The sequence below is a fragment of the Diceros bicornis genome, chromosome 19 (genome assembly GCF_020826845.1).
Source record: "Diceros bicornis minor isolate mBicDic1 chromosome 19, mDicBic1.mat.cur, whole genome shotgun sequence".
In the NCBI taxonomy this organism is placed as follows: domain Eukaryota; kingdom Metazoa; phylum Chordata; class Mammalia; order Perissodactyla; family Rhinocerotidae; genus Diceros; species Diceros bicornis.
In genome coordinates, this window is record NC_080758.1 from 15,365,803 (window position 1) to 15,393,393 (window position 27,591).

Sequence of the window (27,591 nt, forward strand, 5' to 3'; positions counted from 1 at the left end):
TTTTTTTTACATTCTTTGATACTTTTCCAATTTTAGGCAATGGGCAGAATTGCTCTTATAATAATTTTTCAATTATTTAATTTCGTAAAAGTCACAAAGGTCTACTGTTATTCTCTCATAGTTTGGTTTCTCAGGTCTTTTATTCCCCATCCATCCTCTCTGCCCCGTACCCCTCCATTGGGCCCCCAAACCAGAAGCTGCGACATCTTTTAGTTCTAGTTCTCAAGACAGCCTGGTAGAGTGGAAAGCACCGGCTTTGGGGCAGAAAGGCAGAGGTTCATATCCCTTCCACACGTTTCTTAAACTCTCTGAGCCTTGCTTTCCTCATCTGTAAAATGGGGACATCTTCTAACTTGTGGGAGCGTCGTGGGGATAAAATAAAATGACACATTGCAGGCCAGGGGCCCTGGATAGAGTAGGGGCTTGGGAAATGCCAGCCCCACTTTCCAAACACAAGCAACCCTCTTCAGCTCCCACCTCCTCCTGGAGGACAGGAAGACGGAAGTCAGCAGCCATCTCCTTCAAACGCTGCCCAGCGACCTGACTTCTCATCAGTCACTACTCCTAAGACATCTCTTTACTCGGCTCCCTCAGATCCTTCTTCTCTTTTGTAATCCACTAGCCACCAGCCCTCTACAGTTAACATTTACAGGGTACTTAGCACAGTCCCTGGCACGTGGGCAACCAATGGTGTTGGGCAATCACAGAACGGTAGCTATTGTGTGACATTACCATTATTATTTATACCGTGATTTTACTATTATGAACCCACCTCCGCCACTTGGTAGCTGAGTGACCTTAAGCAAGTCATTTCACCTCTCTGGGCTTCTCATTTGTAAAATGGGCATAATGATATTTAAGCCTCATGAGGATTCAATATAATGACTGTAAAGCACTTGGAACTCTGCTGAGAGCACAGTGGGTGCCTGATAAACGACAGCTGTTCATGTTACATAATTATTGTATCTCGTCTCCCCAACTAGACTGTGAACTCGTTAGACAGAACCACATATGATTTCCCTTTGGCCCTACTGAGTGGCATGGCCTCTAGGAGGTGTCCAGGGAGCAATGGCTAACTGACTGACAGCCTGGGACCCCACACCTCCTCCTCGGCCCCTCTCACCAGCAGGATTTCGATGGTGCCCAGGATGTACATGGCCCCAGCAAAGGTAGTGCCCAAGTAGAAGCAGAGGCCCACGGCGCCCCCAAACTCTGGGCCCAGAGACCTGGAAATCATGTAGTAGGAGCCGCCAGCTGCAGAAAGAACCTAGTATCAGGAAGAGGTTCGAGGGGCACTGGGCTGCCGCAGGGGGTGAGGGGTGCTCAGGGATAGAGGTGGGAAGGGAGTTGCTCTGGGCGTTTGAGCCATGGAGGCTGCAGCCCTAGGACTGGAGGGAGTTTCAGCCAGCCATTCTGAGTGGATTTTGCAGCACTAATTACCATGTTGCTAATTACCCCTCTAAGGAGGTCACGGCTCAGAAAATAGGATGATGGAGAGCAGGGTCTCAGGCAAAAGGAGATCCTACATTGCCCTATTCAACACCATCAAATGCCTCCCTCCCTTCCCCTAAGACGGCTGCCCCCACCTACCCCAAAAACATCATAGCCCAGCCCCAGGTCTGCAATATTGCCTCTCTTGGGTCCTGATGGCCCCCAAAGCCCAGGACACTGTCCCTCCTTCCAACTCTCCAAGCCCCCTCTCCTGACCATCCAGGCCCCTTTCCCCTCCAAGAAGCCCCAGTCACATACCAGGTACAACACCATTGGTTGCAATTGCACTCATGGAGATGGCCGTGAGCATCGTCTGTGAGGAGAGAGATCATCACAGTGGTGGCTGGGCTGGGGGCCGCAGTGGCCTGGGTAGAGGCCAAACCTTATGCCCCATAAACACCCGCCAGGCCCATAAGTCCTCTTCCGCTGAGCTTCTCCCTGGTCCTGTTCCAACTTCTACTCCTGCCAAGTCCTCCTTGTCAAGAAAACCTCTTATTCACCATGCACATGGAAGAAACACAAGCTATAGCATCAGAGAGCTCTGGAAATCCCAGCTTGGCCTCTGAGCAGCTGTCTGACCTGAGACAAGTCATTTCACTTCTCTAAGCCTCAGTTTCTCCATCTATAAAACAGGCCTCCTGGCTTCAGCACTGGCTACCTCACACGCAGAGGTGGCTCACAGGTCGTGTGTGAGGAAAGGTAAACAAGGCAAGAAGCAGATGTTTAGTGAATATTTGACTTTTTAGAGAGGATGGGAAGAATTCAATTACAAAGCTGTTTGTTACACATAATCCCATTTTTTGTGAGTCTGGACCTACCAAAACATTAACTATTGTGGGATTATAGGTGAATTTTATTTTGTATGCCTATCTTTTTCATCAATGAATCTGTATTACTACACACACAAACAGATCCAGGTGAAACCTGGTTAACAGCCATCAGGGACCAGCCCATGAGACACAGGAAGGACCAGTCAAACCTAATTTACTCTCAAAGACCATATGCAGTGGTTCCTATAAAAAGCTCAGGTCTCATGCTCCCCCCACCCCACCCCCAGGTCCCTGCTCAGCCCCAGCTGTCAGGGGGTGGGAGAGGGGAGAGTGTCACTCACACAGGAGCAGCAGATGAAGACCATGCAGAAGGCTTCCATGATGCCTGCGATGCCCACCACCCAAGTGAGTCGCAGGAAGAGGATGACACCAAAGATGTTCTGCAGGCACGGTAGATACACGCCCATGAAGGTGCCCATGCGTGGAGCCTGCCAGGGGGGCCAGCGTCAGTTTCTGCAGCCCCCTAATCGCTACCAACACCCCAGGCCCACTCCTCTCCCCTGTCCCTCCATCCCCCAGTTTCCTCTCCTCTCTATCCCCATGCCTTCATCCCTCTTCCCTCTGACTCTTATACCCCTTGCCTCCTCCCCTCGTGCTCCCATCTCCCAGCCTTCGTGCTTCCATTACCTATTCTTCAAACCAACCCCTCGCTCTTCCCTTCCGTCTCTATCCCTCATCTCCCATCCCTTCCCCTCCTTAGCCCCCAACCCCTATTCTTCTGCCTCCATCATCCACCCTTCATCTGAATCCATTTTTCCTTCCCCGTCCTTTCTCCCATCCATACCTCCGTCCTCCTTCACCCCTTCTTCCCCAAGGCCCTCACCTGAACCGGCTTCTTTTTTCCACCCTCATTGTTTTCTGCCTCTTCGTGCTCTCTACTTCCCTGGGGCAGGTTGGTGTAGTTGGCCAGGCCACTGAGCAGGGAGGACACCATGGGGCTGGTGTCCATCTCCTCCTGTGGAGGGAGGGTGGCAGTGTTAGGACGTGGTGGCGTAGGGGAGGGGTAGGTAAGCCAGATGGTAGGAGGCAGAGAAAGAGATGGGGACACATAGGGCAAACCATTGAGGTTGAGAAAGAGGATGGTCAGATAAGGAGAGGGAAGCAGGGGAGTACAGAGCAAAGGGAAGAAGAAGGAAGGATGGGGGAGGCTCAAGGAAGAAGGTGGACCTGAGGGAGAGATGGAAAGGAGGGCACTGTTCCCTAGCGAGGGAGGGAGTAGCTGATGAACGGGGAGATGAACTGTACCCTATCAACCCACCTCAAATAGGGCCATGTTCTTGCCATCATACTCCTTTCCCTTCTCTGTGTCGGTGCTGTTGATGAAGGGACTGCTCTCCTTGGGGTTACCATCACCTGAGAAGGCAGAGGAGTCAGGGGCCTGGGACCAACTGGTTGTCATCCACCGGCCTGGGCCAATGCAGCCATGTGGCCACTTTAACTCTCCGAACCCCGGTTTGCACATTGGAAAAATGGAGCTAATATTACCTCCCTTGCAGAATTTTAGTTGACAGCACGTATAAAGAGACTAGAGCACCCCCTGCCATGTACCAGGTACTTAAAGAATGTATGAGTACTTCCTTGTACTTGGGGGTCCTACTTCATTTACCAGGGCACCCTAGACTCTCCAGGGTTCCCTCTTTGATCATAACTGGGCCCATCCTGGTGTTTTGGGGTGGAGGCATGCTCTTTCCTGGAGGGAAGGCAGAGAACACTATAGCCCAAGGCCCCAAGGATGCTCCACTTCTTAGAAAAGTGACCTCCTTTGGCATCTCCTATGCCCCTCATTCATCTTCAGTCAACATGTATTTACTGGATGTCTACTATGTGCCAATATGGGCACGGGGAGGTGGGGGAAGAAAATACAGAGTAAGACATCGTCCCTGCCCTCAGGGACCCCAAGAGCAAGGGAGATGAAGCAGTAACCAGGAACTTTCAGCCCAGAGTGGTAAGAAGATGAATAAGGAACTGTGGGAACACAGGAGAGGCATTCAGCACAGCCTGGGAGGTCACAGAAGGCTTCCCAGAGGAAGTGATGTGTCGGCTGAGAACCAAAGGATGAGTAAGAGCTGGACTGGGAGGGAGACAGGAGGGCGTTCCAGGCAGATAGAGCGGCAGAACAGCATGTCCAATGGCCCAGAGGTGAGAGTGAGCAGAGTGGGTTAGAGATGCTGAAAGAAGTTTGGTCTGCTGGAGTCTGAGGAAGCGGCATGGAGGGAGGGCCACACTCCAGAAGGAGGAGAGGCAGGTGAAAAGATGAGCCTGGGAAGGTAAGTGTGGGCTGGGTCCTAACAATGAGCAGGCCATGTTAAAGATTTTAGGCCTCATCCAGAGGACAATGGGAAGTCACTGAAGAGTTTCAGGCAAAGAAGTGCCATGAACAGATCTGTATTTTAAGGCAGTCACTCTGGCCTTTAGATGAACAATATAGAAGCTAGTTAGGGACTTTCAGTAATCCAGGCAAGGGCTGATGACGACCCACACCAGAGCAAGGCAGGACAATGGACAGACTCAAGAATTATTGGCACGTATTTTATGCTTGGAGACGGAGGAAGGAGGAATCTAGGATAATGCCTATGGTTTCTAGCACAAGTAAATGGTGATAGTGCTTTTCAACAAGGAGGAGATTGGGGGTGTGGAAGATGTTGAATTTGGTCAAAGGTGAGGCACTAGAGGACACTCAAGTGAATATGTCCAGTAGCCACTTGGATATACGGATCAGTCTGAGACCCAGGAGAGAGGCTGGGCAGGGGAAAGAGATGGGGGTAACCCATGAAAAGGTGTGCAGGAAGTGTGTGAAACCATGCATCTGGACAAGATCACCCAAGGAGAAAGTCTCCTGGGCATCAAGGAGAGGGTCCTTTCAAAGAAATCTAAGTGACTCCCATAGGCACATTCCCTTGGCTTCAGCCATCATACTTTCTCAGTTTCAGGACCAAATCCCAGTAGTTGACATCTCTCTGGACCGTGAAGAAACTCCCCAACGACCAAATCCGAAGTGAAGTTGAGGCCCTATATCTTCTGAATTTCCTGTCCCCTCATCTCTTGACATCTCTCTCTCTCCATCTCCATCTGTCCAAATCCTCCCCATCCTTCTCCTCCCTACCTCCTGGAAACCTTCCTTAGGTCCCAGCTGGGGTCTATCCCCAGAGCAGACCTGTTATAAATCCAATCTCATCCTGACTCAAAACTGTGGAAGGAAGAAGAGGGGATGCCTTACCGCTCAGGGGAAACCCACCAACCCCTGTCTCCTGCCACCACGTGCACCCCATCCATCAAGCCAGGAACTCCTGGTCCCCAGACAGGGGGCCATCACCAGCTCTCTCTTCTCCTCACTATTGTGAGTTCCTAGAAATAGCATACCTGTCCTCCCAGTGGGAGCCTGGCACATAATAGACGCTCAGGAAGAAGTCTTTGGAAGTAAATTCCCCCATCCTCTCTGCCTGACCCCAGAGTCTCAGAAGAGCTGTCTAGGGCCAGAGAACAGGAGAAATAAAAGTGAGACGGGTTCCTCCTCCTTTTAAAATGCTGACAAGATGCCTCATGTTCTCACCACACTATGGTGGGAACTAGAGGGCTTGAGGGGGGATGAGATGAGAAGACATTCCTTAATAGTTAAGAAAAAGAGCTGGAGTCAAGGAGATTTGGGTTCCAGTCCCAGCTTCACTGGCTGTGTCGACACGTTGGGCAAGTCGCTTCAACTCTCTAAGCCTGTTTCCTCTTTTGCAAAGGAATAACAGTGTTCTTAACTCATAGGGCTTTTGTGGGGATTAAATAAAATAACGCCTATTGGATTTGCCTGGTACATAAGTGTGGCTATTGCTGCTACTCTTACAATTATGATTATTATTAAGATTCGTGGTGCCCCACCTAGCCCGGGCTTCCCATCCCACACCAGCCACAAGATTTAGGGGCCCTGTGTCCTGTGGGGCTGGGTCCCTCTCCCCGCGGCGTCTGCTCTTAGGGCCAGGACAACCAGACACGACAGCCCTTCTCTGCCTTTCACTCCCCCTCCCAAGCCTCTCCTTCTTCCTGGGGGCGCCGGGTGCGTGCTGGGCGGGAAAGGGGGCGTCCTGGTCGGAGACCCGGCATCTAGGCAGCCCGGCGCCGGTCTCTATGGCGACCGCGCGGGCAGAGAGCGCAGCGCCTAGCCGAGCCGGCCACGCGCCCGCAGCCGCTTATGTAACGCGGCGCGCAACGCGGAGCCAGACTCCGAGCCGGATCCCAGCCAAGAGATGAGGGAAGGGGAGGGGGTGGCTCGGCAGGCTTGTCCTGAGCCCTGCCTTTCCACCTGCCGTCTGGATGGGACGCCAGGCCCCCGGCCTCGTCTGCCAGGGCTGATTTCGTCCCCACCCTGGAACGCCAGGAGCACTGGTTGAGGGGGAGGGAGTGAGCTTCATGAGTTCTCAAAGGAGCAGGACTGCGAAGGGGGAACTCGCCCTGATTCCCCAGAGCCGGGAGTCAGGACGATGGGGGAGCGCCGAGTAGCGCGCGCGAGAGTCGGGGCCAGACTGAGGCTGAGCTCTCTCCGCCCCCGCCCCCGCCCCCTGGGAGCTCTCAGCCCGAATCGGCTTTCAATTAAGCTGCAGCGGCCAGAGCTCCCGGGGAGGAAACAGGCGAACGGCGCGGGTTAAGGAGCCTCAGCCAGGGGCCTGGGGGAATCCCCAAGCCAGATTGGGGTAGTGGGGGAGGCGTCAGACCCCAAGGGGAAAGGGACCTGGGGGCCAGAGACAATATCCTTGGGTTCTTCTTTAGTCCACAGGAGACCTCTTACTCGGGCCATTCCCACCTTCCCGAGATCAGCACTCAAGTCCGCCCCTACATCCCCAAGAATCTAGGATCAGAGATCCCAGAGGTTCTCAGTCTGGTGGTCCCTCTTCCTTCAAGCCCAGCAGGTCCTTAGAGCCCCCTACCACCATCTCCAGCCGCCAATGGAACTCAAAACACCTGACCTGGGTCCTGGCCACTCTAGTTCCAGGTCCTGGACTCTATATAGAGAAAGAAGGTCTCCAGAATAGCCCGCTACACTCAGAGCCTAGAAGCTAATGGGGAGGGGGTAAAACTGAAAAACTAGGGGTTCCTAGTTCGACTTCTGCTCCACACATATAGATGCCTCTTTTCTAGGCCTCCTGAGACCCCATGGAAATCCAGAGGCCCAGTAAGGCGCCAACCTCAGGGTAAAGAAAGCAGGGGCTGGGGTGATCAGACCAGACCCTGTGTCTGGGGTGGGGAGGGGCAGAGAGATTATCTCTCAGGCTGAGGCCCCATTCTCAGAGTGGAAGCATCTGAAGGGGATCCCTGATGGAAATGACCCCCCTTCGTTCCCCGGACACCGTGTCAGGATTCCTGGCGCTGCTGCAGACTCGACTTTGCCAAACCTCTTCCCCCCGAAGACCAAGCCTGCTAGGGAGGGGGGCAGCTGTGGGATGAGGCAACCCCAGGGTCACCGGGGAGATGAGTGAGCTGGCCAGCTGGTAGTTCCAACCCCTGTATACCAACTCAACCCCAGGGAGGAAGAAGAGGTCTCAGACAAAGAATCGGGGACCCTGGTGTCCACAGCCTTTCCAAGCGGTCACTTGGCTCTGACTTGGATCCAGGATCTGGAGGACTTCAAGTCAAGGCTGTCAGTCCCTGGAAGACCCCACTCTTTCAGTTCGTAGGGCCCTTTGGCCATCCCCCGGGAAGGTCTGCAGGAGTCTCTGCCCAGAGGGTCAAGCAATGCCCAGGGGAGCGTTTGAAGGCGCTGAGCGCAGACAGCTGGAGCTGGAGGCGCGCTAGTGCGCAAGGGACGCAGCGCCGCTGGAGGGTGGGGGGTGGGGGCGGTTGACAGCCGTGATGGATGGCTGAGACCGCTGGGGGGCGGCGGGGGGCCTGGGAGCCCGAGGGGGTGGCTGGCCCCGAAGACCTAGGAGCGGGGAAGCCGCGGAGGAGGGCGGGGGAGAGCGGGAGCAGCGAAAAGGACTTGCTCCAAGCCCCTCGGCTCCTAGCGTGTCTCCGCACCCACCGCAGCGCGTCCGCAGTGTCCGCGCCGCGGCGCCGGGGATTCAGCCGCTGGGACCCCATTCCTGAGGCCTCACTAGGGAAGCTAGCAGAGCTGACTAGAAAGACTCCCCCCGCCCCGCCCTGGGAGCCTCACTGCCATTCCGGGTACCGAGAGGAAGGGGAAAGAGGGAAGACAGGAGGGTGATCTTGCTTTCCGTCCTGAATAGGAACCTACGGGGACGCGAGTGGGAGAGGGAGATTCCGCAAAGTAGAGCTGAAAATCTCGGAGAGGTACGCTTCAGTCTGAGGTCGGAACTCGGGCAGCTTTGGGGGAGGGGGTCGGATTGCACCAAGTGTACCCTTAAGGAGACATCGCAGCCCGGACGAGGGCTGTCATATGGCTCCAACCCCCCATAGACACCTTCCCCCCACCTTTCAGCTGGAAGTGTCAGAGCAAGGGACTGCCGCAGACTGCGCCCCCCCTCCACCGCGCCGCCGGTCAACGCTCTGCGCCAGGACGCCGGGGTCCCATGTTGGGAAAAGGAGCCCTCCTCCCGCCCGTCGAGCTCCACGTCAGCCCATTCTAGCTCTCCCATCCCCTTTCCACCGCCTCCCCCGCTTAGCTAACCCACATCTGCCCCCGGGCCGCGGGCAGTGGCAAGCCCTCGGCCCCCCAGCCCTGCCCCCGGGCGCGGCGCATTCCAGCACCTCGGACAGCGCCTGGCGCATTCCAATAGAGCAAAGCTCCAGGCCGCCGAGGGCGCCCACCGCCCGGTCAATTCCAGCCTCTTCTCTGAAAGAGGCGGCCCCCGCTCTGCCTCTAACCCCAGAGCTGCCTCCTCTCCTCGCCGCCCCCTCCCTCGCCGCCCCCGGATAGCTGCTTACCGGGGTTGGCTCCCCCATCGCCGTCCTCGCAGTCCGTCAGGTTGTTGAGCATGGTGGCGGCGCGGCGCCGGGCCCGGGGATGGCTGCGCCGCCTCGCCCGCGCCCCTCTGCCCGCCTTCGCTGCTCTCTCGCTCGCTCTAGCTCTCTCTCGCTCTCCGCTCCACGGAGGAAGAAGCTGCAGTGCCCGCCCGCCCGGCGCACACACACTCGCACACGGACACACGCTCACACCCGCGCGCGCCCCCTCTCAGCGGCGGCGCTGCTCACCTCATCCCGTATGCAGGAGGCGTGAGCCACTGGCGGGGTTTTGTGGGGGGAGAGCAGGAGGGAGGAAGAAGAGGGGACGAAGGGCGGGCACAGCATGCCTGGCGGCCCCACGCACAAAAACTGGGGGCTTGCACGGGTGGGATGGAGGGGGTGCTGCGGGGAACGGGGGCCTCGCCTCTCTTGAGCAGACGCAGCTCTGCCTGCCCCCCACTCTCTGGCGCAGGCGGGGCCGGCACGTGGGCAGGTGCCATCCCGCGCCCTAAAAATAACGGCAGGGAACTAGGTCGCGGCCGCGGGGAGGCGGCCCCGCAGCGGCTGCCTGGCTGGGGGTCTGGGGTGACCCCTAGGGAGGAGATGAGGGGACTGAGGCAACGGGGGTGGGGCGCCATGGAATATGGGTCCCTGGGGAGCCTGTCTGCAAAGCTGGGAAGGCCAGCCCTGAAGAGGGGTGGAGAACCAGACCCTCTCCCATATCGCTGGTCAAGAGGTTGGAGCTGCGGGTGTATAGAGGCTGGAGCCCTTAACTGAAGCCCTGTGCTGCCCCCAGGGGTGTTCAGGGTCACTGGGCTGAACTGTCTGGCTCATCCTATCTTCAAATGAGAGGAGTGGAGCCTGAGGAATTGCAGCGAGCCCTCTCACTGTGTTTAGACCAACACAAATCCTAGCATCTCACCCCCCACACAAATCACTGGAGTCTGCAGACAGGGGCCCTCTGACTATGGAATGATCCTGGGAAGGAGATCTGGTGAGGAGAGAAGGCAGCAGTGAGGTTCCAGGGAGCGCTGACTCCCCACCAGGCATGGTGCAGACTCTAGGGAGGGCAGGTTGGTTGAGGCTAGCTAGGGACAGAGTGGGGGAGGGGAGAATGAGGCCGCCTGTCAGTTTGGGACCAGATTTTCTCCTGGGGCAGGAGTGTCTAATCCCCTAATCCAGGATTGCTTTCTGAGGATTCCAGAGCTGACATGCTCTCTGTGTTCCTCCCCCTCCCCTGACACCAGTCCCCCAGAAGCTTGATTGTCCTGGGACCACTCAGCACCCCTAGAACCCAGGCTTGAGCCAGTGATGGAGGCATCTTAGGAAGCAGCATCAGAGGTTTGGACCCTTTGAGTCTCCAAAATATCTAAACATCCAAGGGTGAGAGCAGATTAAGGGGAAACGATTTTCAGACTCACTCTGGCCCCCACTAGCCCTCTAAATTCCAGGAAAGTTCCAGGGCTGGAGGAGACCAGGTCAATCATCTTATCTAATGCACAGCTTTCATTTTACAGATGAAAAAGCTAAGGCCCAAAAAAGGGAAATGACTACCTATGGTCACAATGCCAGCGACTGGCAGAACTTGGTCTAGAATCCAGTTTGTTTTATTCCAGTTTAGGACTCTCCTCCTCGACATAACCTCTTTTTAAACTGGTCCTGCCTCCAATAGAAGGGACAAAGATGCAGTCATATCCAAACCACTCAGCAGCCTCCGATTCTTGGCTCCTCAAAAAGGAAGAGGGACTGGGTCTGAGATAAGCTTTCTCCCTTTTCTTGTAGTCAGGCTTCAGAGCTGCAGGACTGGAATGGCCTCTCAGTTTGCAACTGAAGGTGGGCCCAGAAGACCTTCAAGGGTCCTAAAAAGCCATCTCTATGACTATAGACCTGGTTATAGGATTTGATGTTTCAGAACAACGGACAGGGCCCACTGCTCAGATTCCCTTGTATACACTAGGCAGTGGCTTCTGGCTGAGTCAACTACAGAGTCTTGGGCAGGTGACAAAAGGGGCCTGTGAGGGATCCACCAATAAGGTATCACTGCCACTGGGTTTTGTGGACACTCAAAGGCCTCTTCAGGGTGGAGAGCTAGCTATTCAGACAAGGTGTGGATTGGCTCTCCCAGACAGAAAACCACAAACATGGTGAGATGAGTTTGGATTGGTGGCAAGGGTTAAAAAGATAGAAGGTGGGTAGGCCAGTGTTCAAGAATTTCTAAGCATTCCACTACGCACATACCACCAGCACTATGATTTTCCACTACTCTGCAGAGACAGGTAACGTAGTAAAACGTATAGTATGTTTATCTGAGAAGCGCTGTGAACTAAATTAGATGCTGGTGTTTTTCAGCAATCAGTCTGGGGTGTTCCCCTGGGTGTATTTCCCTTCATTTGTGGTCCACAGTCCTGGCCACTCAGGGGCTGAGCCCACCCACAGGGGAACCTAGATACCAAGGGAGTAGAGGTAAAGGCAGGAATGATTCCTCCTCCCCTGGGTATCCCATCTGTCCATCCTCACCAGAGCTCCCATCTCACGAGGCATCTGGGATTCAGGAGATAGTGGTGCTCTCCTGTCCTCTGCCCCAAAACTCTGTGTATCCCTGGGCGAAACTGAGTTTCTCTCTCTGGGAATCAGTATCTCCATCTCTAAAATGAAAGGGTTAGGCTGCATAATCCATGAGACTTCTTCCTGCTCTGAAAACTCCTAGTGCTCTCTCCATTTATCTCAGACCAAAGCCATGGAGCCCTTACTGAGGAGCCCTCACCAAGTGAAGAGCCAGTCCCAAGGGGAGACCCCAGACCCTCCATTCACATCCCCCACCTCTCAAGGAGACTGGTCACTGTTCTGGCCTCAGGCCAACCCTCTGCAGTGAAGCTTTGAGAAAACACCTTGCAGGCACCTCCTGCACTGCCAGCCTGGCCTTGGCCAGTAAGGTCACCAGTAAGGTGACCCTCAGCCCTGAGGCCCGGGAAAACGGCTGGCAGCTCAGCAACCCATCCCCACCCAGAGCCCTAGGAAGAGCTAGGGCTAGGGGAACCCTCTCATTAAGCCAACAGAAGACACAGGGCTGGGCAGGGTCCTATTTCTTAACTCTGAGTCTCTAATATTCATCCCCCTTCCCGCCTTATGCTTCTCAGAGAGAAAAAAAGTTCAGAGATGCTGCCTCCTAAGTATCAGGATTTGAAAACTGGAAGAGATTTTATAAATTATTTTTTACCACTCCCCATTTATGGGGAAATTGGAGTCTAGAAATGGAAAGGTACAAATTTTCTTCATGGGGTGAACTTGTGGCAGACTGGGGACTAGAAGCCAACTCCCTGAACTCCAGCCCAAGGCTCCATCCACTGAACCAGGATGAGGGACTGTTTGGAGGAAGCTGCAGCCACCTGACTGGGTCCTCTTTCCACAGGAGGCAGACAGTGTTCCTCCCAGTGGCTCAATCCCTATCTATTCTTATCTCTATATTGCCCCCACGACCTAACCCACCAACCCCCAGCTCTGACCTTACAGAGCCAAGGCCCTGAACTCCGCCCTTACTCTTCTCTCCCCTACCTGCATGCCCTGTCCTCCAGTCCTCAAACCCTCTCAGTGAACTGATGACTCCAGAGCACAGCATACCCCGTACACCCAGGGCTCTCCACAGAGCACGTCAACCACCATCGTCTCCGTGGCAACCAGGGGCTTAATTAACAGGCTGCAGCCCTGTCACCATGGCAATGGCACCCCAACAGCTCCCCATTCCCCTACAGATTCAACCCATCTTCCCTCTTTCTCAATTTGGACCCCCTTCTGACTGCACCTACCCCCCACCCACACCCCACCTGGAGAGCTAGTGCCCGAAGATCGCTCTGGTTCATTGAGAAGAGGGGAGGGGAGATGAGGAGGATGAGAAAGAGAGAGAGAAAGAGAGACAGAGAGCAGCCCATCACCATGGCAACTGCAGCCCTGTTCATAACCAGTTTGTTGCCATGGAGATTCCCAGGGCTCACCTTGGGCTGAGGTACTGGGCAATGAGGTTCTGAGTCCTGGTTTGAGGAGGGGGTGACTGGAGAACTTCTTACATAGGCAGGAGATCTCCAGACCAGATATTTATACCAATAACTCAGTGTCATTCTTCCCAATTTACAGATAGAGAGACTGAAATATGAGGTTTGGGTGTGGGAGAGGCAGAGAATTTCACCCTACTAGATCACAAAGAATCTTAGCAATTTTATGGCTAGAAAGACCCTCAGATAGTTTCCTGTTAAACTCTTTTATACCACAGACGGGGAAATTGAGGCCCAGAGAGGGGAAGCAATGTGCCCAAGGCCACACCACAGAGCCTGAGTTAGAATGTGGATGGCCAATATTGTGGTCTTGCTCCATCCCCCTAGCATAAGTTGGCTCCCCCTTACTCCATGGGGACACATCCCAACTCTTGTTAGTCTTAACCCAGACCCAGGGTTCTTTTCAGTGCCCTGTCTTCTCCATGATAAATTAAGGCACAGCGAGCAGTAGTGTAAGGGGATGAGAGAGTAGCTCAGAGTTGTAACAATTGGTCCCGGGTCCACTTCTATCCATCCAAGTCACCATCAGTCTTCCTATGGTACAGATGAGGCAACTGAGGTATGGAAGCTGTAGCCCAGGGTTAGTGGTAGATTCTAGGCTCAGCTTCTGACTTGCTTCTTTAACCCCTGTAAGTCGTGTTTCCACTTATAGCTGAACCCCTGGCAGCACGAAGCACCTCCAGGAGCAAACTCCACTCCCCTGGTCCAGAATGAAAGACAATGCTCATACACAAGTGACTTGCAAAACCTCCTCCAACCCTTCCCCCTCCTTCTACATGCTGCCGTCTCTCCCTGTGGGCCTGGGTGAGGACAAGAAGTGTAGAGAGCATCTCCCCGGGGCCAAGGGCTAACATAAGAACAGGAAAGATACCACCAGACGTTGGGTTTCCCTAGAGAGCCCTTATCCACTTCCCCATGCAATGACCTACTAAGGAGGAGGTGCTGGAGTCTGTCTCAGGGCCTAAGAAGTTAAAAGTCACCCAAATCATTTTCAAGATGAAACTTCCAATAAACTCTGCACACAGGTACCCACCCACAGATAAACACAGAAATGCACACATCAACATGCCCATCAACACAATGACATACAGTGACACACACAAGCACTGACTCACTGACCACCCCACAGGTCATCAGAGCTAGCGTGGGATGCTCCTCCTTCAAGACACACAAAGACACACACACCCCGCCTTGGCCAGAAGCACACAACATTCCAGATTCACGTCCAGTTTGCGCACACACCTTCACACCCAAAACTGGGAGCTGTATTTTACTTCAACATGCAGGAGCTTGGAAACGGGAATGGGAAGGCTGAGCAAGCACCTTGGGATGAGAGAGAGGGCCATCTTATTCTCAGGCCAGGGGATGCGGAATGGTAGGAGAGAAGGCAAGGGTAGGAGAAGTAGGAGACTACAGCCACTCCCCTTCTCATCTGATGAGCATTAATCACCCACTCAATGCCAGGCTGTGGGCTTGGAACTCGGAACACAAAGATAAAAGGATATGGCCCCTGCCCTTGAGATGCAGGAGAGACACAAGTAAATAACTTCCACCCATTGAGACACGTGCTCTAATGTTGCAGTGGGTGGGCAGAAGAGGAATGACTGCTCTGCCTGGGAGCAAGGGAAAGTCAAAAAGGTTTTAGAAGGGGTTAAATGAGCTATAACTTAGAGTGAGTAGGAGTTCCCCTGGCTAATGGAGGTGGGGAGATGAACATGGACAGGTATACCAGGAGCAGACAAGGAAAGAATTTGAATGACAGACTAAAGGGTTTGGCCTTTATCCTGCAAGTGATGGGGAGCTTGTGCGGAGAGAAGTTAGGACAGGATTGGGGGCAGGCAGACCAATGAGGAGGCTGTGGTCATGGCATGTGAGAGATGATGAAGGTTGGGACCAGCGTGAGGGTGACAGGAGGAGAGATGTGGTCAGATTCAGGGTAAGTTTTGGAGGTGGAGTGGCCAAGACGTGAGGACCAATTAGATCTGGTGGGAAGAGAAAAGGAGGCGTTGAGAATGGCTCCTGGAGTTCTGACTTTCAAAATCTGTAAGGATAGTAAGGACATTCATGAAAATGAGAAAAGGGCAGACAGATTATGGGAAAGATGAAGAGTGGAAGGAGCCCAAGAAATCCGAGTGGCCACATCCAGGAGGTGGTTGGTTCACGGGGCTGGAGCTCTGTGGAAATCTAGGCCTCAGTTTGGTCATCTATACAATGAGGGGGTTCGCCAAACAAAATCCTGAAGGGTTTTGGTGGGTAGTTTCGCTGGGGTCAGGGTAAGCTCACCTGCGGCTCAGCAGCGACCCCTGGCGGCCCGAGGAGGCTCTTCCTCCTCCCCGCACTGGGGCCACTCCAAGAGAATTCGCCACCTTCCATCTAACCTGAGGGGCACAGAGCCAAGGAGGGGACCCCTAACAAGTGCCCCCCCCCCGAGGAGGAGACTGTGTGTGCATCCAGGATGCTAATTCTTCACTGAAGGCTAAAAGGATCCTTCCCCTCCTCTCTCTTCTGTACCCTGCGTGTAACTTCCCTTACAAGACCACTGCACTGGGCCCTCCAGGAATCCGCCCCCAATCCCGCCTGGTCTGGCTCCACCCAACCCTTCTGGAGCTGGAGCAGAGGCAACTAAGTGGGTCCCCGAAGGTCGGGACTGGACCCAAGGGTTAGTTCAGAGAATTTAGCGCTCCTAGTATCTAGCTGCTAAACTAACTTCTCTTTCTCCCGTCTTCTTCTCGGGACCCCTGGGCGCTGTCCGCGACGCCTCCAGGAAGGCAGAGGATTGGGGATCTGCCAGGCAGCAATGACCAGCTAAGCCGCCCCAGCACCTGCCTCAGAGACCTGGACTCATTTTTTCCTCCCGCCCTCGACCCCACCCCTCTTCTCCTGGCCCAATCCCTTCCTCTCTCGTCCCTCCCTTTTCTGCTCCCAAACCAAGCTAGTCCTGCCTCCTCCCATTGGCTCTGGACCCACCCCTTAATCACATGGCCCTCCCCTTTCCCTGGTTCCACTTCCCCCCTCTGGTCCCGCCCCCTACCCGAGATGACCCGGCCCCTTTAGTGCCCTCCGGCCCAGCACTCCCCTTGACCCTAGCCCCTCCATCACAAGATCTTCCCCTTCGCCTCTGGCCCCACCCTCTTCCCTGTGGCCCCGCCCACCTCGAATCTGGCCCCTCCCTTCCCACTTGCCCATCCCACCTCCCCCTTGTCCCACTAGGTCTCAGCTCCTCTCCCCAATCTGGCCCTGGGCTGGGAACCCCGCCCCCAGTCCTGGCCTCTCTCTTTCCAACAGAAGACCCGCCCACCGTGGCCCCGCCCATTCTCTCGCCCCGCCCCGCTCCGGCAGGCCCCGCCCCCTGCGGCCTCTACCTTTGGCGTCTTCCGCGGAGAGGTGGCCGAGATCGGCGGCCGAATGCCGGTGAAACTCTCGGTTAGGGGTCCTGGCGGGCCCCGCAGGGGGCAGCGAGGTGACAGTGAACCTGCGGCTCATGATGCAGAAAGTGGCCGCGCGGCCGCGGTCCGGGCCCGGATCGCACAAGTGGCCGCAGCCCGGCTCCGGGAGGCAGAAAGAGCGGATTCTTGGTCCCGCCGCCCCCCGCCGGACGCGACGCCGCGCAGGGTCCTAGTGCCCGCTCTGCTGACACTGTTCAGAGAGATTTTTGGTTGTCACAACTGAAGGGAGGGTGGTACTGGCATCTAGTGGATAGAGGCCACTTGCACCATCTAGGCTTGCACCAAGGCTGCCTGGTTATGAGCCGCAGGTTCACCATCACCTCTCTGCGCTCATCCCCCACCGCCAACGTTGAGGCCCATGGTAGGGGAGGACGACTGACGCTGAGTGGGTGTGTCATCTTCCATGGATCCCGCTACCTCCTGGAGGAAGTCACCAAACACCCTACAATGTACAGGACGGTCCCCTATAACAAAGAATTATCTGGCCCAAAATGTCAACAGTGCCGAGATTGAGAAACTGTACCAGAATAAGGAGTTTAACAGATTCCTAGATTTTAGGACTGCCCGAGTTTTAAGCTTGATTGAGGGTAGATGATGTTGTCTCTTATTAAGGTGGTGAAAACTGATGGAGAAGCGTGTTTGGAATGTGGAGCCCAAGAGTTCAGTTGGACGTGTTAGGTCGAGATGCCTATTAGTCACCTAAGGATCACGAAGAGTCAGCAGTTGGACATGCGAGTTTGGAGCTCAGGGGAGAGGGTAAGGCTGGGGATATAAATTTCAGAGTCTTTAGCAGAGAGATGCCATTTAAAGCTGTGCGGCTAGACGAGATCACAGGGAGTGAGTGTGCACAGAGATGTCCAAGGATGAGCACAGACATGCTATCATGTAGAGGTTGGCAAGACGAAGATCCAGCCAGTGAGGGGGAAGGAGAACCAGGGGTAAGGGGTGTCCCAGAGCCCAAGTGAAGAAGCAGTTCAGGAAGAAGGGTCTGATCAACTGCGTCAAACGAGCCGAGAGACAGTGCGGGACGACACAAAGGAGCACCCGTTGCGTCTGGCTACAGGAAGATCATAGGTGGCTTTGATGAGAGTGATTTCAGTGGTGTATTGGGGTGAAAGCCAGGCTGGAAATGGTTGAGGAGAGAATGAAAATTGAGGAGGTGGAGACAATGAGTAGAGACCGTCCTTTGAGGAAGTGTTACTGAAGGGGGTGAGAGGGTAGAGAAATAGAACAGTATCTAGAGAGAGTCAGGGGTCCAGAAAGATTGTAGACAAGCCATCGTAAGGAATGTTTGTATGCCAGTGGGGATGGGTCATTCCTGAGCGAGAAATGGATGAGTCAAGAGAGAGGGGCTTGACCCAGAGGAAGCGCAGGGGGAAGTTCTCTGAACCCCTGCTTAAACTCCCACTTGGGCTGTGGGTCCAGGAGATGATCAAACCTGAGCAAGCCCCTCACCTCCACTCACCTGCCCCAACCCTTCGGTCAAGTCCCTCTCCTATCTTGTGGGGTCAAATCCATACTCCTCAGCCTGGCATTCAGACCTTCTCTCATCTAATCCAGACCACCATTCCTATCTCAACCATTCCAGAATCCTCTCTGCTCCCCTATCATCCACCTGCTAAAACCACACACGAGTTCTGAGCCATTTGTGGCTCCCTAAACACCACCTGCTTTTTCTCATCTCCCAGCATTTGCCTCAAGAGCCCACATTCAAACCCCACTGTCATCCCTCACCAGCTATGAGACTCAGGTGAGCTGTGTAATTCTCTGTGCCTCATTTGTGAAATTGGGGGTGGGGGGTGATGCCAATAGTAATAGTGCCTATAAGGTGAGAGCATTACGTGTCTCATAGTGTTGTTTTAAGGATTAGCTGTGTTATCACACAGAAAGCACATGGAACAGTGCCTGGCCTGTAGTCAGCACCGTACTGGGGTGCTGCTCTCATCGTGTATATAATCCATATTTTCTTTATCCACTGCTTCACCCCAGGGCACTTAGGTTGTGGCCAGTTGCTCACTGTACGAACAATGCTGCAATCAACATGCTTCTGTGTGTTGTTTTGTGCGCACCCGTGTAAGGGTTAGAGAGCAGGCACATTTTTAGGTTTAATGTTTCCTGGTAAATTACCCTCTAAGAAGACAGTCCTCCTTGTGCAGGAAGAAACTCTTGCTTATCCTTCCAGATTCAGTTCAAGGTCAGATGTCATCTTGGCTTGGAAATGTTTCCTGACTTCAACAAGGACACCCAGAATTACACACACCATTATTCTAGAATAGAGGGTCACACCCTGCACACTCTCCACGTGTGATCCCACCCCCGCTGGCCACAAAATCACCCTTGTAACTGAGTTGGACTCTCTGGGGGCAGAGCCTGGAGTCTGCATTTTATGCAAGTTCTGAGGGCACTCGTTTGCACCCTAAAGTTTGAGGATCTCTGAGAGGTCCTTGAGAACAGAAACATAGTCCAATTCATCTCTCTACCCCCAGTGCTCAACACAGGGCCTGGCTCCATGTAGGGGCTCAATAAATGTTTGATGAATGACTAATAGGTTGGCCATTTCCTCAGCTGTAAAATAGGAATAATCACATTATACTTCCCTAACAGGAAGAATTGAATGTTAGTATTTATAAAGGGCTTAGAACACCACCTGGTACATAGTAAGCATTGTATCAGTTACATACATAACACATGAGTACACACATGCCTACCTGCATGCATACATACATAAAGAAATCTGCTCCTCAATGTTAGAGAATTCAAGTTTATTAAAAACATTCCAACAAAAAGAGAAGCGGGAAGAGAGGGCTCAGCCCACCTCCCCTCCTCTCTGTCGTCCAGAACAGACCCCCCAGTTTGTAACCGGCAAACTGGCTCCTTCTCCATCGGGATGGCCCCCCATGGGGACCCACACTGCAGTGCTGAAGCAGGATGGGGAGCCCTAGTCTTCGGGGCACTGCAGGAGGTCGAAGGTCACATAGCCCACTTGGTCCACCTGGTTCACCTCATCCCGGGAACTCACACGCCAGTAGTAGCTGTCCTGGCAGAAGTAAGCTTTCTCTGCAGGGGAGAGGCAGGTACAAGAGCGGTGATTCCAACCCTCCCACATACACATACAGAGACAGGAGCAAGATCTTTACAATCATCCCTCCTACCCTTTCTAGATCTTTCCAAGGTTTTCACATGACACCTCTGTCTCCCCCACAGAGACGGTGGAGGGCACAAACCTTGATGTCCAAAGCAGGGCACAGAGCCTGCCACACAGTAGGTGCCCAGAACAATTCATTCAACACTCATTCATTCATTCAACAAATCCATTCATTCGTTCAACAAATGTGCATCGTGCCAAGCACTGTGAAAAGCACTGGGGACACGGCAGACAAAAATGCAAGCAGGCTCTCAGTTCTTCTGGTGCTTACACTCTGATGGGGTGAAAGTGTAAATAAATGAGATTGGTTTTGACAACGTAAAAAGCTATGAGGGAAATAAAAGCAAGTAAGTGAACAGATAATGAGGGTCAGAGAAGGGCTCTTTGAAAAGGTGGCCTTAGTGCTGAGACCTGAAGGATGAGAGGGAGGCAGCCGGTGACAATCTGGGAGAAACCTCCCAGGCAGTGGGAACAACTGGCACAAAGGCCCCAAGCTAAGAGTGACCTTGATGTGTTCACAGAGCAGCCAGAAGGCCGGTGTGGGTGGAGCTGAGCAAAGAGATTGACAGGAGTAGTGGGAGGGCAGTAGGAGGGGCAGGGGCAGGGGCAGATCATGTTAGTTTCTTTGACCTTGGAAGGGGTGTGGAGTCACCCCCCAAAACCATTGCCCTCCACTCCTAAGCCCCTCTACTCACAGACAACCAGTGTGGGTTGGACTGGGGTGTTTGCAAAGGTGACGGGGAAAAGGGACTATTTTGGCGGTAGAATCAACAGATCTTGCCAACTGATGGATGTGAGCGGTGCGAAACAGAAAGCAAGTATAACTCCATCTGTCATCCCCATTTTATAGATGGTCAAAGTGAGGCTCCGCGAGGAGCAGTCACTTGCCTAAAGACACACAGCTATGAATTGTCTTATTTATCACCATATCCTCAGCGGCAGCACAGTGCCTGGCACATTATAGGCACTTAATAAATATTGTCTAATAAAGGAATGAGCCTCCAGGCAAACCACGTGTCCCATACTGTAGGGGAAAGAGCTTCCATCCGGGGAGACAGGAAATCTGGGCCTTAGTTCTGGTTGTGCCCTTGTATGAGCTGGGGAAGGTCCCTAACTCTATAGGGAACTTACCTGTGCAGGGACATTTGCCTCAACCTCCAGGGGCTTTTTCTTTTTTTTTTTTTTTTGTGAGGAAGATCAGCCCTGAGCTAACATCCGTGCTAATCCTCCTCTTTTTGCTGAGGAAGAACAGCTCTCAGCTAACATCTATTGCCAATCCTCCTCCTTTTTTTCCCCAAAGCCCCAGTAGATAGTTCCATGTCACAGTTGCACATCCTTCTAGTTGCTGCACGTGGGACACGGCCCCAGCATGGCCGGAGAAGCGGTCCGCCGGTGCGCGCCCAGGATCCGAACCCGGCCGCCAGCAGCAGAGCGCGCGCACCCAACCGCTAAGCCACGGGGTCGACCCCCAGGGGCTTTTTCTTTCTCGCTCAAAATTTGACCAATCACTAAGGCAGGGGAGGTGTCTCCGGGAGGGACCCGCCCCTGACTCCGGAGTGCAGCCCTCACCTCGGTACTGGAAGATGTTGTGCGCGTTGAAGGGCACGCCGAGGAACATCTGGTCCACGCGGCTGGCGCTCCTGGGTTCCACGATCTGCGTCTTCACGTTGAACCTGCAGGAAGGCGGCGAGGAGGCAGGTGCTGAGCCGGCAGGCGGGCGAGCGGCGCCCGGGCTCCCCCTGCCGGCGGCCGCCGCGGCTCTCACCTCCAGAAGCGCTGCCCGGTGAACAGCAGCACATTACCCTCGCCGCGCGGGAGGGCCCCGGTGACTTGGGCCACCTGGGGGCCCAGGCCCAGCTTGTCCAGACGCCTGGGGCCTAGCACCGACTTGCCCGTGTACACCCACACTAGGCGGCCTGCAGGGGAAAAGGGTCACATGGGTCTGGGGGTAGGGAGGGGGCACACATTCTCCCTGAATGTCAAGAAGTTGAACCCAGCGAGGCCTTTCCGACCCCGGCATGCCAGCGGTCTGTGCCCAAGGAGCCCAGCCGCTGGGGACGATGGCGAGAGGGTGCGGCGAAGGGGGGACCTGAAATGCAGCCCCCACAAAATTGCATTCGCCAGGAGGGGGCGCCTTTTTCTAATCTGCGCAAGACGGTCCAGGGATTGTCCTCGGTCTCTTGGTCTTCCTAGATTGGTGAGGATGGCGGGGAGAGGTGGGGGACGCGGGGAGACGGGGGAGGGAGAAAGGAGGAAACTAACCAGAGAAGAAGAAAATCTTCTTGGTGAGTGGCTCCTGAAAGGCGGAATCCAGTTTGTGCGGCAGCGCAGGCCACGTGTCCCTGATACGGAAGGGGCCCTGCACCTGGCGTCCCTTGCCCTCAGAGAATCGCCAGTACCTCCTGGGAACGTGAAAAGGGAACAGCGGGTCACTGAACCTTGAACCAGAGGCCAGTGTGCGAGGAGGCACAGGCAGGTCCCTCCTCCAGACCCCCTCCCTCAACCGCGCCTCCCTGCCCCCTCACCCATCCTTGAAGAAATGCAGATGATCCCCGATCTCCGCAATGGCGTCGAAGATGTTCACGTTGCAGACATCTTCCTCTGGACCCAAAGGCACTGTAGGGACCGTGGGAGGGCCAGCACTGGGGGGCCCTGTGGGGCCAGCTGAAGGGGGGCCTGTGGGGGCAGCAGTGGGGCGCTCTGCAGGGCGAGTAGGGGGAGGCCCTGTGAGGCAGACTGTCGTCTGGGGTTCACGTGTGGTGGTGGTTGGAGGCTGGGGCTCAGGTTCAGGGCGAGGACCTGAAAAGAGAGACGGTATGAGACAACCCATATGCCTGCATCTCTCTGTGCCCATGGAATATTGCTTCCCCAGACCTATCGATGAGCCCCTGGCACTCACTCTCCTCACTTTAGCTGTTGGAGCCTGACTTCCCCCACCCACAGGCAGGCTGCTTCTTTTCACAGATTCACCTTTCATCAAGCCATATTTATCCAATCCCTGGGCTGTGTCAGGCCCTGGCTGGGCCCTATGAACACAAGACAGGCAGGAAACACCCCACCACCACTCCCCCAGGCTGGTGGGAAAGAAGTGTTTTTTGAGCACTCAAACTGAGTGCTAAGAGCTGTGTAAACTCACATTAGCTTGCTGATCTTCAAATAAAACCCTATGAATTAGCTTCTTTAATATCCCCATTTTTCTACATGAGGAAATAATACTAATGATAATGACAAGTGATGATAATAAAGATATCAAACACATATATGGTGCTTACTGTATGCCAGGCATTATTCTAACTCATCTAAACCTCCTAACAACCCTATAAGGCAGGTACTATTATTAGCCCCACTTTACAGATGAGGAAATTGAGGGGTGATGTAACATATCCAAGGTCCTCTAGCCAGGAAGTAGTTGGACTGGCTTTTGAACCCATGTCTGTTTCTCTAGAGTCTGGGCTCTTTATCACCATTTCCAAGCACTGACCGGACATCTATCTGGCTCTCCCCCAGATGGATGTTGAGGTCCCAACTTTCCCTGCTCCCTATTCTCCTGTACTAAGTCAGGGTTCCGTCCTTCTCTCTCCTCCCTTCATTCCTGCCCCACAACCTCACCATAGAGATGTTGGATGCCCTTCACATCATCCTTATGCAGGGGGGGCTGCTCGGTGAAGCTGTACATGGGGTACATGAGTGCCTCTGGCACGGATGAGTGATCTAAACCCAGTGCGTGGCCGAACTCGTGCGCTGCCACAAGGAACAGGCTGTATCCTGGAGGAAAGAGGGAGCCTGAGACATGAGCCCTGGGCCGAGCTCCCAGCCTCTGCCATCCCTCCACCCCCCCGCACTGCCCTGCCGAGGCCCCCAGGTCGGGAACCTCAGAACCCTGCCCACCTTGGTCCGGACAGAAGCCCCACTTCTTGTCGCTGTCAAAGTTTGAGGTGGTGGCACACCAGAGGCGCCCATCACTGCGGCCTTCTCTGGTACAGGCCGAGTACTCCTTGCCCAGGAAGATGAAGGGGAAGACGCACATCTCCCCCGCCGAGTTGCCCCCGCTCACTGTGGAGTCAACTGGAGAGACCCAGGGCCTTGGGTGAGCCAGGTGGGGGGATCCAAAAAGGAGCTAGAGAATCTTGGTGGCTATTTCTAAAGCGTAGGGGGTGTTGTGGGGCACATCTAAGGCCAGGCTAGGCTGGTGGGTGGGCCCTGGGGACTGGAGTTCAAGGAAGAGGCAGCAGGCTTGGCTAAAAGGCCAAGCCACTGTGGATGGAGTGGCTGCAATTAGAAATCGGGGGGAGGGATTGTGGTGACGGTGGACAGAGTCATGGTGGTCCTGAGGACCAATGAGGAGAGGAGAGACAGACTGATGGGTGGAGGAGCCACATTTTGGGGACCAGTGTGGAATTAGGGGGCGAGGCTGAATCTGGTAGGCGGGACAGAGGTACCTCGGGTTGGGCAGAAGCCATAGAGCTTGTCCTGGTCATAGTTGGCAGTGGTGGCGCACCAGCGGTAGCCATCGGATCTGCCGGCGGTGGTGCAGGTGGAGTAGGAGCGACCCTCGAAGGTGAAGGGAAACACACAGGGCTTGCCGTCCGCATTCCCGTCCTGGGTGTAGAGTCCTGGGGAGGCCCACAGGGTTATCCCAAGGCTCCATGAGCTTATGGACCCACAGACCACCTGTGTCCTCCATCCCCCCTCTCCTCATTACACAGATGAGAAAACTAAGCCCAAAGAACAAGAGTGACCCGAAAGCCACACAGCACTAGTGGCAGACCTGGGATGAAAACCTAGGGTTCTGGACCCTCCAGGGTAGCGGGCGCCCCCTCCCCTCGCCGCGACCCCGCACTCACTCTCGCTGGGGCAGAAGCCAAACCGGCGGTCGGTGTCATAGTCGGCCGTGGTGCTGCACCAGAGCATACCGTCGGAGCGGCCGTCCGCGGTGCAAGAGGAGTAGGAGCGGCCCTCGAAGGTGAAGGGGAAGTGGCAGGCGGCGCCATCTGCGTTTCCGAAGTACGTGGGAACCACTGCAGGAAGAGAGGGATCCGGGTCAGGGCGGCTGGTGACGGGTGTGAGAAGAGAAGGGAATGGGGGCCGAGGCGGCTCAGGATCTCACCCGCGCCCTTGCCCAGAGACCACAACTCTTCATCGTCGAAGTGGGCGTCTCCCTGAATGCCGGGGCCGGGAGGAAAGGCGTGTGCCAGGAGCCCGTCCTTCCCGTCGAAGGGATACCCGTCTCCGTGCTCTGAAGACGCAGGTGGAGAAAAAGAGTTAGCCGAGCACAGGCGCGGAGATTGTTCGCTGCCCGAGGGCGCTGGACTGAATGCGGGCTGAAATCCCGCGCGCAGCAGCTGTGCAAGCCTTGCGTCCCCGCGCTGTGCCGTGTCGGGCTGGAGGGGGCGCCACAGGGCGGGCGGCGGCCAGGGCTGCGGGGACAGGCAAGAGAAAGCCGGGTCCAGTGTCGCCCCTACTCTCTCCTTGGTCCTCCCTCCCCTGTCCCGGTGCTAGACCCTCCTGGCTTTCCCCTCCTCGCGTTCTCACCCCTGACGCCAAACTGGATGACGATGTCGGCCGGCGGGCCGTAAACGCGGGTGAAGGTGAGCGGCGTCACCTCGCTCCACACGGCGAAGGCGCGGGCAAAGGCGTCGTCGATCACGTCGCGCGGCAAGTCTTCCGAGTAGTTTTGGATCCTGTTGGGGAAAGGCAGGAGGATAGAGGTCAGAAGTGAGAGGCGGGAACCCGGGCAGCAGCGACATCCCACGTCTCAGCGACTTCGGCATACACCACACTCCCTGCGCTCCCCGTTTTCATCTAGAAAGCACTTGCAGACGCGTTTTTCTCTTTGGACGCTCAGAACGGCCCTGGCAGGAGGATTCAGATTGCACGGCCCATTTCCCCGAAAGGGAAACGGAGGCTCAGAGGTGGAGCCGCTTGCTCCCGGCTGCACCTTTAGTGAAGCCCCGGGGATGGGTCTAAAACAGGACGTTCACCGCCTGCCCGCCCCCGCGGGGCCCAGCCGCGCACCAGTACGTGATGTCCTGGTGGTGCCACTTGAGGTCGCCCTCAAAGGTCTGGAATTGGCCCACGTCTGGGACGCCGCAGCGCGGGGCACGCATGGCCTCCAGGGTGGTGCTGTCCAGCTGGCCAGTCTCTGGCAGGGCCAGGCGCCTCTGGAGCTGCCGCAGCGCCCGGTCCATGGACAGATTATCGTCAGTCATCTCGGCAACACGAGTGTAGCCATAGCGGTACAGATATTCCTGTGGATGGAGGGGCAGAGACATGCCAGAGCCCTGACTCCCTTTCTCTGCCCTGCTGGGCACAGGGACTAGAAACAAGACAGTGTACCCAGGACTTGGTCCCCTGGATGCCATTGCTTGTGCCCACCCAAGAATCTTCCCTCCCTGTAGACATCCTCTGCCCCTTCCCACCCTTGGATGCCCCTGGCCATGCCTACCTCAAGGCCCCCTAGAGTTTACCCCTGTTCACCCCAGCGATGCCCACTCCAGAATCCTCCAGTGCCCCCTCAATTTCCCATTGCCCACCTAGGAAACTCTCATTAGCCCATTCCTGTCCGTCACAGCCCAGAGCCTCCACAGGTCCCCCAGTGCCTGATTCTGGACGCCTCTGTTCTCCAGACGTGCCCATCACCCCCAACATGCCCCAAAATGTCTCCTCTGAGGCCCCGTGCCCTCCATGGGACTCCTGGCCAGCCCTCCCCAACTCTAGACTGGGGTGTTTGCCTACCTCTGCCAGCTGCCTGTCGGTGAGGTTGGGTCGCAGGTCTCCTGGGAAGACCACCACGGTGGGCTGGTGCCGTCTGGGGGCAGCAGAGCAGCAGCCCAGTGCCAGGAGCGCCAGGACCAGGGACTGCCAGGGGCTCATGGTGAGAGTAGCAGTGTCTGGCTGCAGCTGCCCTTGTGGGGGCTTTAAGAGGTGCTATTAACTGAATCAGTGACCCCGCCCCTCCCTGCCAGGCGGGAGCTGACTCAGGGGATGGGGTGTGTGTGTGTGTGTGTTGGGCAGCCCCAGCATGAGAAGGCAAGGAAAGGGCTTACACCACCCCACCTCTTCCCACTGCCCACAGTCCCCATTGCCAAGTCAGGCAGGACCCCAGACCCACAGGAAACCACAAGCCCATAGGGGAAGGGTTGGATTTTGCAAACTGCAGAGCTTGTGAGAACTGTATGAAAGGGAGGAAGGGAGACGAGGCTGGAGGACTCCCTGAGCCCTGCATCTGGAGGCCCTTGGTGGTCAGCCTAAGGGAAGGTGATGGAAGACTCCCTGAGGCCTCTTTCTGAACCTAGTGATCCCCCTTCCTGGTCAGACCCCCTCCGTGGACCCCTCCCCACACTCACAGGCTCTGTCCTCATGTCTCCCCCTGGAAACCTTCCTTGACTCAGCTTCCTCTCCCCGTTCCACCTGGGGGCAGAAGGAGTGAGCTCTGCAAGACAGGAATTGGGGAATTCCACCAGGGCAGCCTCCTGTCTTGTAAGGGATGAATCCTTCAGGACAGCAAAGGGGGGAGTTTGTGGCATCTGGAAGCCGGCAGACATGGCATCACTCTCTTCCTCGAGGGCCTCAGGCAAATGTTCTCACCACTCTGAATTTGTTTCCTCAGCTGTAAAAAAAAAGGGTCCTTTGTCCCTAAACTGATGTGAGGATAAAATGAGATCAAACACATAAAATACTACAGTGTATGTTGCAAGTCCTCAATAGATGGCTGTGATTGCTTTTAATTATCGGAGCCAAGACCATGATTC

The 27,591-nt window shown here is 55.3% G+C and overlaps 2 protein-coding genes across 2 annotated transcripts in view; both read right to left on the minus strand.

The window, feature by feature from the left end:
• The window catches only part of SLC12A5 (solute carrier family 12 member 5), a 34,982-nt gene extending 18,244 nt beyond the window's left edge, over window positions 1-16,738 (minus strand). Inside the window, exons 1-6 of the mRNA XM_058562583.1 lie at window positions 16,612-16,738; window positions 3,580-3,674; window positions 3,145-3,276; window positions 2,603-2,749; window positions 1,750-1,804; window positions 1,124-1,254 (exon numbers count right to left, since the gene is read on the minus strand). Coding sequence (XP_058418566.1) covers window positions 1,124-1,254; window positions 1,750-1,804; window positions 2,603-2,749; window positions 3,145-3,276; window positions 3,580-3,674; window positions 16,612-16,732 — 681 coding nt within the window. The 5' untranslated portion in view covers window positions 16,733-16,738. The remainder of the gene's footprint in view (window positions 1-1,123; window positions 1,255-1,749; window positions 1,805-2,602; window positions 2,750-3,144; window positions 3,277-3,579; window positions 3,675-16,611) is intronic.
• Window positions 16,739-19,442: 2,704 nt separating this feature from the next.
• Window positions 19,443-26,816, minus strand: MMP9 (matrix metallopeptidase 9). The gene is made up of 13 exons (XM_058562584.1): window positions 26,576-26,816; window positions 25,856-26,088; window positions 25,373-25,521; window positions 24,948-25,076; window positions 24,685-24,858; window positions 24,280-24,453; window positions 23,729-23,905; window positions 23,450-23,605; window positions 22,366-22,639; window positions 22,103-22,242; window positions 21,606-21,756; window positions 21,410-21,513; window positions 19,443-19,752 (listed from the first exon to the last, which is right to left on the minus strand). Exons 1-13 carry the CDS (start codon window positions 26,711-26,713, stop codon window positions 19,634-19,636), a joined length of 2,118 nt encoding a protein of 705 aa, XP_058418567.1. The 5' UTR covers window positions 26,714-26,816; the 3' UTR covers window positions 19,443-19,633.
• Between the last annotated feature and the right edge of the window lie 775 nt (window positions 26,817-27,591).

Coding starts and splice junctions, on each gene's coding strand:
- MMP9 (XM_058562584.1), bottom strand. CDS start 26,713: ATGAGCCCCTGGCAGTCCCTGGTCCTGGCGCTCCTGGCACTGGGCTGC. Junction 25,077..25,372: donor CATCCAGTTTGGCGTCAGGG/GTGAGAACGCGA, acceptor CTGCGTCTTCAG/AGCACGGAGACGGGTATCCC. Junction 23,906..24,279: donor TGGCTTCTGCCCAACCCGAG/GTACCTCTGTCC, acceptor GGGTCTCTCCAG/TTGACTCCACAGTGAGCGGG.